Source organism: Telopea speciosissima, chromosome 1 (genome assembly GCF_018873765.1).
Source record: "Telopea speciosissima isolate NSW1024214 ecotype Mountain lineage chromosome 1, Tspe_v1, whole genome shotgun sequence".
In the NCBI taxonomy this organism is placed as follows: domain Eukaryota; kingdom Viridiplantae; phylum Streptophyta; class Magnoliopsida; order Proteales; family Proteaceae; genus Telopea; species Telopea speciosissima.
The window spans coordinates 10,765,250-10,779,391 of NC_057916.1; the positions used below are offsets into that span (position 1 = coordinate 10,765,250).

At 38.1% G+C, this 14,142-nt stretch overlaps 2 protein-coding genes across 6 annotated transcripts; one reads left to right on the top strand and one right to left on the bottom strand.

Moving 5' to 3' along the window:
• Positions 1–124: 124 nt before the first annotated feature.
• LOC122649127 (zinc finger BED domain-containing protein RICESLEEPER 2-like) lies at positions 125–5,370 on the top strand. 5 transcript variants are annotated; one of them, XM_043842493.1, is made up of 5 exons: positions 125–744; positions 1,539–3,176; positions 3,277–3,604; positions 3,704–3,842; positions 4,897–5,370. In XM_043842493.1, the coding sequence occupies exons 2-4, from the start codon at positions 1,557–1,559 to the stop codon at positions 3,823–3,825; spliced, it is 2,070 nt and encodes a 689-aa protein (XP_043698428.1). In that variant the 5' UTR covers positions 125–744; positions 1,539–1,556; the 3' UTR covers positions 3,826–3,842; positions 4,897–5,370. The 5 variants fall into 5 exon arrangements, with proteins under 5 accessions (XP_043698428.1, XP_043698427.1, XP_043698429.1 ...); XM_043842492.1 differs by lacking the exon at positions 125–744 and having other exon boundaries at positions 1,406–3,176; XM_043842494.1 differs by lacking the exon at positions 125–744 and having other exon boundaries at positions 1,406–3,176; positions 4,901–5,370.
• A 2,485-nt stretch (positions 5,371–7,855) lies between these two features.
• Positions 7,856–8,580, bottom strand: LOC122643836. Its single transcript, XM_043837414.1, has 3 exons — positions 8,466–8,580; positions 8,212–8,378; positions 7,856–8,100 (listed from the first exon to the last, which is right to left on the bottom strand). Exons 1-3 carry the CDS (start codon positions 8,545–8,547, stop codon positions 8,083–8,085), a joined length of 267 nt encoding a protein of 88 aa, XP_043693349.1. The 5' UTR covers positions 8,548–8,580; the 3' UTR covers positions 7,856–8,082.
• Between the last annotated feature and the right edge of the window lie 5,562 nt (positions 8,581–14,142).

Below are 14,142 nucleotides of genomic sequence, written 5' to 3' on the forward strand. Positions count from 1 at the left end.
CTCAGTCAGTACGTCTCACTCTCTCACCGCGACGGCTGAACGGCCTCTCCGTCACCTCCGACACTCAGTCTCTCGGTATCACGCCTCGGCTTCTCAGACGCCATTTAAAAAAAAAAAAATTTTTTGATTCCGACGCTTGGACATCTCTGATCATTTTCTCGAAGCGAGCCCTAATGGAAGACGATGGACCAACATCGATCTCTCATCTCTCACTCTCTCAGTGGTCAGTATTCTCAGAGTGTCAGTTTCACGCTTCGGTCTCTCACGCCACACAGTGACTGTTCTGACGGATCTCTCTCTCTGTGGGTGCTTTCAGTGCTCTTAGTCTCTCGGAAGGTTTGGCTTAATCTCTTCCCTCGTCTCTTGTTTTTGGTCGATCTGAAATTCCAGGGTTTGTCTTATTCTTCTATAGATTTGGAGAATCCAACTCTTATTATTCTCAATGATGCCGTATTTTCTTTCACTGCCCTTATGGTGTCATTGTGCTCGTTTCCTTGCATGAAATAACTCTCATCCTTAATTTTCTGTGCTACTTTGCTTTCTGTTCAAATAAAGGTATTTACATCTATGAATTGCAAAGAATTTCTAGTTATGGATTGTTCTTGTTTTGGATTCTTCCTGGTTATTGGTTTTAATTGCCAGTTTATGTGATTGTTTTGGTCTTGTGATGATTCCTGAGGAAATTCTCAGTTTGAATCCACTAGAGATTACTAGAATTGACATGTTGCCACTTGGGAGTTGCATGCAATGTTCAATGTCTACTTGTTTTAAAGTTCTTTCAAGCATGCAATAGTGGATGAAATTTTTAATTTATAGCATTGACTATATGTTAGTATAAGGGGTGCTATTTGGCTATTTATATTGATTACAGGAGAGGTTGGATTGAGTTAGATTTGTATATAAAAGGGGGTTGGCTTCCATGATGAGCTTTGAATTTGTAAGTCTATAATTTTTGGTTTGTTCTCACTTTGTGGTGATATTTGAGGATTGTGTTCTACCAGGGAGGGATTGCAGTTTGTTGAGGTATGCCAGGTTTCATGCTTTTTGCGGAAGAAGTTGATGTTATGATTGTGAAAGGTTTGACTGCAGTGATGCAATTCTCAAGTTATTCTTGTATGTTGGCTTGTTGTATGGCTATTAAGGGATTTTGAATAATATTTAGGTCATGTTAGAACGTAAATTTACTACATGATTGTTATTATTTAATATTTGAGAGACAAATGAATACAAAGTATGAAAAAAATGATATGCTTTGCTCTCTGTTAGATAGTTCCTTCTAATTACTCAAAGACTTCGATAAGATTATTTTTTTTTTGGGGTGAGGGGGGTGGGGGGAGAGAGAATTTCAGTTTGTTTTGTTGGTGACGTGCTGTAATGATTAATATAGTATAATCAAAATGGCCTATGATTTCTGTAGTGGTCTATTCTTCCATATCTGAACATGTTTTTGTTTATATGCAATTATGAATGCATGTGACTCTTGAATATATTATAGATTTTTATGGTTCTAATTATGTGATATGTTTTCCTATTGACAGTAGTTAGAAATTAGAGAAATGTCAAGAGAAGTGGAGCTTGATGTTAAGGCAGTTGATCTTTCTGACGAGGAAGCAAAGGAAGGAACAGATACTATAACTTCTGCAACAAATTCAAATAAGAAGAGAAGAAAAAGAAGTTCTGTTTGGGATGATTTTAAACCACTATCTGGGGAAAATTTTGAGGATGGGAGGGATAGGGCAGAATGCATTAAATGTGGGCATGTCTATAAGGCTGACAGTAGCATTAATGGAACTGGTAGCCTTCGGAGACATCTTATGATTTGCCCAAAACGAGAAAATAAAGATGCCCTTCAAATGATTTTGGGTGCAAATGAATTGGTGATGAGAGATAGAAAAGTTGATCAGGATATAGTGCGTGACAAAATCACCAGGCTTATTATCAGACATGAGTTGCCTTTAGTCTTTGTTGAGTATGAGGAGTTTAGGGACTTGATCTCGTACCTATTCCCAGATTACTCCCATATTAGCAAAAACACACAAATGAATGAGATTGTGAAGTATTACAATATGGAGGGTAAGAGAATCAAGGATTTGCTGAATTCCTTTAATGGAAAGTTATCCTTGACAAGTGATTTGTGGGCATCCATTACGAATGATATATATATTTCTTTGACCGTGCATTATATTGATAAGGATTGGGTTTTGCATAAAAAACTGTTGAGATTTTGCATAATGCCGCCACCTCATACTTGTGTTCATATATGTGACATGGTTTCAAAAATGTTGTGTGAATGGGGCATTGAACAGAAACTGTTCTCAATTACTTTGGACGATGCTAGTGCAGATCTAGGTTTTGTTGAATTATTGAAAACAAATCTGAATTTGAAGAATGCTCTTGTGTGTAGTGGCTATTTCTTTCATAATCGGTGTTGTTCTCATATTCTAAATATCATTGTACAAGATGGATTGAAGTGTATAGATGAGACTGTGTTATTGGTTCGGTCTAGTATAACTTATGTGAAAGCATTTCAAGTAAGAAAGGTGCAATTCTTGGAAATTTGTAAGCAATTGGGAATATCAAGTACTAAGGGCTTACATGCAGATGTCTCTACGAGGTGGAATTCAACTTATCAAATGCTTGAGTCCGCCTTGTTTTATAGGAGAGTATTTGAGAACCTTCAGTTAATGGACACCAATTATAGGGATTGTCCAGATTCTAGCCAATGGTTAAGGATTGAAAAACTGACAAGTTTTTTGCAACCCTTCAATGAAATAACTGTTTTGCTCTCTAGTTCCAAGTACCCCACTTCAAATTTATATTTTCACAATGTTTGGAAGATCCACAAAAGTTTGTTGGAAGAGGTGTCACATGGGCAGAATTTTATGAAGCAAATGGCGGAGGAGATGAAGAAGAAGTTTGATAAGTATTGGGGTCACTATAGTGTGATTTTGGCCATTGCCTTGGTATTTGACCCTCGCTACAAGCTTGGTTTTGTGGACTGGGCGTTAAATAAGATTTCTCAACTTGACCCAAGTGCATTTGAGATGTCCATCCGTGTGAAAAGTGGATTGTATCGACTCTTTAATGAGTACAAGAGCATGGATGGTCAAGAGACTCCTGCAACTTTATCCAATCCTGGTGGTACTTCTAGTTCTGGAGCTCTTTCTGATTTAGCGGTAAATAAATTTGATATTTTACAAGCCCCTTTTTTTTTTCAGTTTGCAAGTAAGTGTATATAACTTTAATTAATTTTATTAGTGATTCTGTATTCCACAGGAATTTTTGAGATTTAACAGTATGTTGTTGGTTGATAAAAGAGGAAAGTCTCAGCTAGATGTCTATCTAGAAGAACCAAAGATCCCATTTACTGAGCATTATCATGAGTTTGATGTGTTGTCCTATTGGAAGACAAATGGGTCAAAGTATCCAGATGTGGCTCGGATGGCTCGCGATGTCTTGGCTATTCCAGTTTCAACTATTGCCTCTGAGTCAACTTTTAGTGCTGGGGGTCAAGTTATTGACAAGTATCGGAGCAAACTACTACCTTCCGCTGCTGAAGCATTTATTTGCCTTCGAGATTGGATGTTCGATGTAGATTTCAGAGGTAATTTCCAATTTCCTTCTTCATTTGTATTTGCCTTAGTTGCCTACTTGGAAGTGTTTTCTAGTAGCTTTTGGAATTTCATTTATACTTTGTCCATAGCTGAGCCTGTTGATAATGTCGATGACGTGGCCGATGCGCTAAGAGATGTGTTGGCATTCAATGAAAAATGGAGTGGTGTGCCTTCGGGACTTGCTAGTTCTTCAGTTTGTTCTAATGATTAGTGGTTCAGAATTCAGATGTAGGTATTCTAATTTTTCGAATCTGAATTTGTTTCTTCAATTTTTTTGTTTGTTATTTCTATTCTCTTGTTTAACCATTTCTAATTGTATTGCAGGATATGCTATTTTCTTGGAGTGTTCTTCAGTTGTTGTTTGATCAGTTGGATTGATGCCTATGATCTTCAAGAATTTGTTCAAATGATTATACAATGTGATTTCTAAGAATTTTATATATTATTAATGTTTTTATATTATGGTTGTGGTTTAGTGGATTCTTATGACTGTTTTAGATTATGGACTGATGCCTATGATGACTTTCCAGACTTTTCAGAATCTGAGATGTTGTTTATGGCTGTGGTCTAGTGGCGGATGCCTATGATTTTTAGATTATGGACTGGTGCCTATGACTTCGCTGCTCAACCTCTTCCTGATGATGACTATGATGCCCGAGTAAATTTGTTAAAACAGTGTTGGGGCACTTTACAACGCTGCAGAAATCAATATGGACTACAACAAAAATCCATGTAAGCATTTGCCTTGTCCTTCCCATTTGTTGCTTGTTTCAATCAAGGATTTTACTTCCAACTGCTGTTGGATGTTGCCCATCAGGTTCTTCGGAATAAGTTCCAGAGCACATTGCTTGAAGTAATTGATGTTAGTTAAGTTCTAATATGAGTCACGCAATACAAATTTGCAAGTAATCTATTTAGAGAAATCCATATATTTTTAATTGAGTAAAACGTTTTGAGGTTGGAATTGAACTTTATTGATTGTATTTGTGCTCTTTGGAAGTGTATATTTTTGCAAGTCCAACCATTTATGGTTGTCTCATTTGTTGATGGAGTAGTTCTATGACAGGAAATGCAAAAGTCTTTTCAATACTACAAATGTAGTTGATAATCTAACTTGAGATTTCTACCTGTCTCTGTGACTTGCAATATGTTTTTCATGAAGGGAATGTGCTAGACACTCTCTCTCTCTCCCCCTCTTCTCTTTCCATATGTTCGATCTTTTGATGCAAAATGTGCAAGAAACGCTTGAAAGCTCAGTTATTAATCAGAATTTTTTTTCAAGGCAGATGTTAAATGAAATGACTGATGATGGCAAAAGATACTAGACCGGTTTACATACTGTGCTATCCTCTCTTTATGTCAAAAGCCTTCTCAGTGGAACTGAAAAGTACTAAAAGCTGCAAGGGATTGTGGGCATGGCAGCAAAGAAGGTTGAAGCTGATGCCCAACTTTAACTTTAGTTAATTCACCTGTAAAGACGACATGGGGGATTGTGACCAGGCTCCCTTCTGATCAAGAGGTTCAGCAACTTTGTACTTCTGCGGTGGAAATGCTAGAATCGTTGCTTTCAATTGCGGTCTTGTTTCCACCACCCCATCCTTAGATCCAAGGTAGTTTTGTCTCAAAAGTCCTGTGTATTAATCAGGTCTCTTTGAAAATATGATTTGGTGGGGAAATTTCACAAGCTGTGCAGACGGCATCTCTAACAGCTCTAATTGTGTGTATCACTTTACAGGTATTGTAATAATAACTCTTAAAGCTCATTTTTAGTACATGTATATATCTGAGTCTGGATATTTATTCTTAGTTTGTGTATATTTTACTAAATCTCAGTGGAAGGCTTTTTTTTTATCTATCTTTAACCATTAAAAAGTTATGGCATTTAATCTACTTCAAAATCCCACAATTATTCTTTTAATACCTTTACCTGCCCTTACACTAGCTGTCCTTTTTACCATCACCATAGAAGAACTGCGCCATATTCTTTTTCAGTAAAATTTCCTATGCTGAATGCTGATTATTAACACGCTTGAGAAATCTGTGGAAAAAGCATTTTTGGCATTGGTCTTGACTTTGAAGACATTTGATGACAAGAAAAAGGTCGGTGTATTATCATATTGTTTTGAAGCTTCGATTGATATTGGCTGAGCTGACTCAGAATCGTCCGGGCCTGATTTTGATCAAATTCAATTCTATGCATATTGAGTCTAACTGAGTTGGGCCGAGCCATGACGATTCGACTGATTCCAACCAAGTCAGACCAGTTTGTAGCTGATTGTGGGACAATCCGATTTAGAACCGAATCAGGAGAGATCAATTCTGTACGGAGTTCTCAATTTTAAAACCTTGTATAGGTTTGCATATAATATAGGATTTGTAGTAAATTGTATGGGTCCCATCCCAAATTTTGTGAATAGGTAAACCCCAAGGCCCATGCTTACAAGTCAAGTTTCAGTCTGAATGGAGTTTGCCAAGGTGCGAATCAAGGTTTTGTAAAAAAAGGTCCTTCCTAGACTTTACTATGGCTTACCATCTACCACATAACTCTACGCATGTTTTTTTTTTTTTTTTTTTTTTGGGGGGGGGGGGGGGCCGGGTTTGGGAGGGGAGTAGCATGGGGATGATAGTGAGGATGCATTGATCCCTGGCAGCGCATAGACATACATGAGAGTGTAAATGATTGAATTTTGGGCTAAATTTAACATACTATCATTTCATAGATATCTAATAAGTGGAATTGCATCATCATCCTTCCATATACTCAATATAGTTGATGCTAATTGGAATGGCCAAATATTGAGTAGGTGAGTAGGTTATGGATGGAAAAAAAATAAAAAATTCTCGGCAGTGCCTGGATCTTGTGGTATCGAGCTTGAGAAGAAAGAAAAAAAAAACTGGGTCTCGATCGAGCTTGCACCAATGGATGAAGCATCTTCCACGTGTCGAGCTCTTAGGGCTGAACGGCAACGCACTGCAAGATGAAGGAATTGTAGAATATTTTAATCCATTATGAATACGTTTATTCTTGTCCATTGCACATCCAACTTATTTATTTATTATTATTACGAAAAAATAGGGTATGGTTTCATAAATGGTCGTGTATATAGTATATACACAGTTATTCTTCTTCTTATAAGGGGTATAAATGGTATTATAAAAAGTCACTTTATGCCTATTTGATAAATGAAGTGACAGTCATGTACATAATCGGTTGTGCACATTACTTTTTCGCTAAAAAAAGTAGGGATAAAGTTCTTTGCACTGGGGGTGCAAGGTGCGCCCAGACACATGGGGGTTGGGCGAAATGACCACCCCACCCCCTGAACAACCCAAACCTTGTCCTTGTCTTGCCCCTTGTGTCTGGGAGTAGCCTGCGCCCAGACGCACTCCCAAATAGAGAATGTCGCCCCAGAAAAGTATTATGGGAAAAAGAATGCTACCTGATCATGAAACCATACACCCAGACACATGAATGCGTGAATTTATCACCCCACCCTCTTTGAAATAAAAAAATTCCATCTATGTAAATGCCCTTGGTGTACTCTCATTGGCCCGTGCTAGTATAGGGGTTACACAACCAGACAACAAGTTCTTGACCAAATTTTATATATAAACCCGCCAACCCCTTCATGGTGTCAAGAGATTCAATCTTATGCACGTACAAGTCAATCTTAGCATCCCCTGTCCCTCCAAAGTGAAAAGATCCCTACCAGGCTATGTGGTGCCTGCTGCGCCAGACATAGGGGCAAGATGATGGCCCCATCCCTATTGAAGCTCATGCACATGTTCTCATTGGCTCCGCACTACTGCAGGGGCCACACAGCCTGACAATAATTCCCAAACCCTCAAACCTTCTCCCCCCCGTCCCCCCCCCCCCTCCTCCCAAAAAAAAGGGTAGGTTTTTTTAGAGTTCGGTTCCTCTGCACGTACGGTGGTGGCCTCTTACATGCATGTGCACCTGCACCGCTGCACGTACGTGTAGATGATCCATTCTCATTTTTCTAGGTCAGTATTTACCATCCAATAAGATCCCATAGATTAAGTGGGTAGTTTTAACTCACCAAATTGGATCAATTTTAGGATCTCCAAGGAGGCCTTTTAATGGCGATTTCCAATCCAATACATTTACATTTTGGAGAAGCAAAAAAACCATTCTGTGGAGAGGGGGCATATAGCTAGTGACAAGCAAACAACAGAATTTATTCTTATCATCAATCGTTAATATTAAGTGATAAAACTGCTCAAACTTTGACATTTCATATAATCCTCATTTACATAAACAAGAACGATAAAGATGAGAGTATTACATATAAAATCATAGATGGAATTTGTTTCTGCAGTGTCCATCTATTTATTTCTTCCCAATTTCCCATATTTGAAACATTGAAATAGAGTAGTAGTAATGGTAGTAACTCTGGTCCAAGCAATCAAGTAGTAGAATTGTATGTAGTTTCTCTTCCCTATCCGTTTATGGTTTTTCAATTCCCTGGAAATGAAAACAATAATACAGAAAATTAATTAAAAGAAAGATTTCCCAGAAAAAAACAAAAGTTGTGGAAGTATATTATCTTACAAAATCATCTCTTCTCATATTCACATCGTTAGCTCTTCTTGGATCATGGTAATGAACAAAAGGTCTTCCACGACCACCTAATCCTGATCGATCTGGGGGAGGAACATTTGAATGGGTCTCGGGGCCTCTGTAATCAATCTCATAAATCTCTGATTCTAAAATTGCAGAATTGGGTCCAACTGTTACTAGTCCTACAGAGAGAGAGAGAGAGAGATCTAGCATTAACAATAAAACTCTAAACAAATCTATATATGTTGTTGTTGGTGCAGAGTACTAACCTTGAGATGAGTTGGGTAGTGACAAGATGAAGAAGAGGAAGAGGAGGGTGATAATGCTGGGCTTGAGCTCCATTGCTTGCATTCCTTTCTTCTGTTCTTCTTCTTCCTGGGTTTCTTTGTTTGGACCTTTTGAGAGAGAGAGAGAGTGTAGGTGATCAGGTCTCAATGACTCTCAAACGACTCTAATAAGATGGGGGGAGACCGGGGGGGGGGGGGGGGGGGGGGTTAATAAAATATTATATTAATGGGTCACGGAAGAAACACATTGTTGTGTGCCACATGTGCCACTTGGTCTCTGCTGTGCCGTGCACCACCGCCTGCCGGTACTACAGAGGATAGAGTTGTTTACATCTTTACCTGGTTTAAGGTTAAAAGATAGAATTGAAACCGTCGCCATCAGCACAGCGAGCAGCTGTAATATGGTGATATGGATGTGGTTGGGCATTTATGGAGGGGGGAGGGGGGGAGAACAGCACTAGCACTAGCACAGTCATATTAGTTAGCCACACACGATACCCTTGCAGCTGTGGTATAAAGTATTTCCTTTTGCTTTGGGACAGCCCATGTGTGTGTATATGGTATTATTGATTTAATGCCCCAAGGGCATCCCTAGTTGGCAAGACCTACCTACCTTGCTGTTTCCCCTTAATTTTACGTGTAACCATACCTTTAGAGAGAGAGAGAGAGCTCCCTCAACCAGGGTAAAATTAAAAGGACTAAGTTTCACTCCACTTGTAGAGGTCAGCCGGTTCACCCACCATCTTAGGGTTTACAAACCTCTCCTAAGGTTTTTGTATGTTGCAAAATACCCTTTCGATACCCTTTTTTGCCCTCTCCTGTCCCGTGATCTCATTCGTCCTGTGGGTGGAGGGAAACTCGATCCAAATTAAAATACATACTTACTTGAGAATGCGTTAAAGACTTAGACTGTGTTTGGTATGCATTACTCAGAATAAATAGTCTGAAATACATTTCTGAAGCTAGAAACTAGAGAAGAATTGGGTTTTAAAATGCATTCTAAACCCTGAATATTCCAGAAGGATAGACCAAACACAGCCTTAGAGTGTATACCATCAAGTTCGTTGCATATCATTTGTAGGTCCAAGAATGAACAAATAGCATGATCCATGGGAGGAGAGGATGAGATGATATAAAGATCTGAGATCGATCCTTACATCCAAGGGTGTGTATACAGAATTATTATTATGAAGCTACACGACTATATAGGACCATGGATCCTCTATAGTACCGGCGAGACGGCGATGCTCATCCGACGGCACAACAGAACTCACGTGGCACGCATGGCACACATGGCCTCTGCTGTGCTGCCGGATGCGCATCGCCTCCCCGCCGAGCACTGCAGAGGATTTTAATTCGACTATAAATTGATTCCTATGATTGAATTTATGTGCTCTATAACATGGACCTTATTCATGCAAACAATGAAACATACGAAAGCATTAGAATATTTATTTTTGGGTATTAAAATGAAACCCATTCTTGCCACAAACTTTTATTAATAAAATGGTTGTGATATGGCATTATGTGTGATTATCTCTATTATAAGAAAGAAAGAAAAATCAAATCCACTAATAAATACTAGAAAAAAGGGGTTTTCTACATATGCATCGTTCAAACCAACAATTTCTATCAGTTGTAGCAAGGAAAGAGACTTTGTAGAATCCAATCATAAGAATCATATCACTATGGGTAAAGAGATTCTCTCTCTTCACCTATGATTTGGAAAAAAAAAACAGAATTAGACCCTAGATCATTATTCTCTTGACCATCTTATACCTATATGTCCAATAAGAATTGCAGAGAATGTACAAGCCACAAGGAGGGGAAAGAAGAGGGAGAAATAAGCTTATCTCTAACCCTAACCCTAGAATCGAGTATGCTGTGTGTGTGTGTGTAGTCCATTAGAAATGGGAATCCTCCATGATTCATACGCGGTCACCTTTGGTCCAACATCACTAACAGCTATGCAATGGCTGGATTCCACATAAATGGGATATGGTCAGGCTTGTAATAACCAATAAATTCTTTCATATTCAATATCTCAATGGAGACAGCAACTTCAAACTACCAACAACCATAAATTCTTTCATATTCTCCATTAGTACTTTTAAGGCCTGGTTCACTTCGTGAGAATAAAAAATGGATTTGTGCTCCCAAATGCAAAATAAAAAGTGCCTGAAATACTCCACCAGAATATGTTTGCTGGGACTACTAGTCACATTCCCACTCTTTAAATCGAACTTACTGCCAACAATGACGTCAGTAAATGAGCTATCAGTGCTTCTGCAGCTAAATAGTATCTCCTCTCTCCACAGCCATATGATGCTTCAACCCTTCTTCCTCACTTCTCTAAGGTTAGCCCAAATGAAATCTTAGGAAGATTTATGTAACAGCCACGACATATTTTCAGATAATCTGTTCCATTCATCATAATTCTACTTTAAAGAGTGTCGGCAAGCATAAACCCGACTTGGACAAATCCTCTGTGACTGCTTGTTACCATCAATGAGATTTTTGTTTTCCTTTTTTGTTTTTTTGTGGTGGTGGTGATGGGGATGGGTGGGGGTGGGGGGGTGGGGAGGGGGTTGGAGTAAGTCTGTAAGTGAGGACCAGGATGTTCAAAACCGAGACTCCAAGTGAGCATGAGCTTTTACCGCACCACACTACACAAACTGCGCTTGGCAGTTGTCCTCCCATCACCGAGATTGGGAAGACTCTGCAACAAGAGAGCATCTTTGAGTTCCACTCCAAACACTGAGAAAATATTCATCAAAGCAGCATGTACCCACTTAAAACCCATTGGACAATATTTCTATTTTATAAGAATGATTCTGAATGAGAAGTGATTTTTTTTTTTGGGGAATTTCCCTGCCAAAAGAGTGATTCTACGAGAGCAAAAATGCATTTGGTAAGCTGGCATAGTATGTGATTCTGAATCAAAAAATTAACCAAATTGCATTTGGAATGAACTTTTATCAGAATCACTTCTGGCATTTCTATACTAACCTAATTTCAATATTGTAGGGATTTAAAAAAAAAAAGTAATTATATATCCAATATTAAAAAAGTCATCACGAAATATTATTAAGATGTAATACTAGACACATGTCAAGTATTGAAAATAAAATTTAACATGCTCTAAGAAAAAAAATCATAAACTTCATATACAATTTGAAGATTAATAGCAAGAACATGACAGTAAGAAAATTATATAAAAATATAACATCCACAGGCACCATACACCTAATTTATGCAATCAAATTGACTATCATGGCAATTATTTGTCATTGATCACCTAACCAGGAAAACAACATCAAAAAAATCAGATGCACAACACACATATACACAAATGCACGGAGAGAGAGAGAGATCTGTCATATGACCTAATTGATTTAATAGAGAAGAAAGATAAAAGCTTCTTTACTAGCTGGTTAGGCAGTGGTGTCGAGGTGACACAATAGAAATAAGAAAAACATGGCTAGCATCCCTAGCAATGTCCTTGTACTTCTTCTGATAGTTATATCTTGTGGTTCAGCTATCCAAAACATGTCCATGTTATTATCAAGAACAGATTAAGGAATGGGAAGAGCATGTCCATCCATTGCCAATCCAAAAGACAATGATCTAGCTTGGCCAGCAAACTACAGCAGATGGAAGCCAATTCGACAGGAACTTCTCACCCAATGTTTGGAGAATCACACATAAATGAGGACCACTTTGGCACCTATTTATTCAAGCAGGGCAGGGTGAGATGCCAGACTCAGTGCTTGTGGTTGATTTCAAGAGAAGGAATCTATGGCTTCAATAAACAAACTGGGTTTTGGGAGTTTACGTGTTTCTGGCCCAATCAACAAGATCTCAGTTGAATTATCACTTTTAGATGCATTTTCAAAATTAGCATGAAGAGGAAGTGCCTTAACTACCAGAAAGAAAGCTGGAAATCCAGCAGATATCAATAACTTCATAATGAAATGGAAAGTTTTCAGACATCATTACTAGTTTGTTAGTTGGAAACACTAAAAAAATGAAAGTCATTCCTATGAGTATAGGAAAATAATGGACTAGGGAGAACCATAGACCCAAAAACTGAAAGGATCAAGTATAATGAAATTGTGTAGAATAAAGTTAGAACAGATAAACAGTTATTTGAAATGGATGAGGACCATAAATTTGCTGCTCCTGATTAACAAACAACATGAAAAGAATAAATAATAATGAATGTGTATACAAGCTCTTTAATATGATAATAACAGAAAAGAAATGAAAGAAGAGAACAAGAGCATTAAATTAACCTAATTCAAAACTTTAAACAGGACACTTATGATAAAAAATAACAAAGATAGATAGTATAAGATCCTACCTGAACTCAGATTTCAGAGAGCATTGAATGTTCAACAGCTTTCCCTGAATCCAGATTTTAGAAAAGCAAAAAACCCAGAATCAATCCATTGTTCACAGCAGGAATGCCAGTCCTTACTGCCTGCTTATTACAAAGTGCAGTTACTCTCAACTGCTTGACCAGTAGGGCCTATTGGGTTTTTATGAATCCTGTAATCCTATGGTTCCAGCTCCAAAAGAGGATATGTGAAGTCATCTCGTTTTTCAAAGTACAGCAGGGCCTATTGGGTTTTTATGAATCTTGTAATCCTATGGTTCCAGCTCCAAAAGAGTATATGTGAAGTCAACCCGTTTTTCAAAGTACAAAATTTTCCCTGTATCCTCTAGAGTCTGGATCCTGAAGTTCTTCCTCCAAAGATAAAACCGGAGAAGGGATGGAATCAAGTTTGTAGGGTTACAATGAGGGTGTCTATTGCTTTTGCAGGGAGCTTTACCAAGGTACAATTGGATGTCCATGCTTCAATTTCTGAGAGAACCTGTGATTAAGTCAAGTAAACCACGAGGGGAGAGAGATGAATGAGCATGTCTTCTACCAAACTACAAAAACATGCATTGGAACCTAACTCATGGTTGTAACCCAAAACTGTAATTATCATTCTACGAAGGAACACTTTATGACAATATGACCACACCATAAACAAGCAATATTAGGGAGGTTGAATGAGGCTTTTGAGAGAACTATGTTCCAACCTCCAGTCACAAAAGAAAAAGTATGATGAAATAGTTGAATATAAGTCCAACCAATTCATTCATCCAAAAAAACCTATAAATCCGCCTTTACTAGAAATGGATCTCTGCTTCATCAGGTACATGGCAGTTTCTTGAAAAAAGAGAGAATAAAAGAGGGGGAAAAAGATCCCCTTCACTGAACTCTGCTATAGGAAGATGAAAAGTGTTCCTGTATCAAGGTTATGTTAAGCTTTTGAACAACTAATCCCTGAAATCTATGATGGTTGAGAATTCTGAGAAGCATAAAATAAAAACAGTTGCATGAAATTTTTGCAATCAGATCCAACTCAGCAATTCGTTGAGAGTGAGACCTAACTAGAGCACCAACCATGAGGATTCATGCAACCTACTACATCCATCAAACCACAAATTATAGTCAATCCAGTGAAACAAATTATCCCAGCAACTATGATAACAGGTGAAGTTTCACTTCTGAACCAATGGATACCAAGAGAAACCATTTCCCTGCAAAACTAGTTTTTCCCCATGTCATCACACCCAAAAAAAATGAAAAGCAAAAAATGTTAAG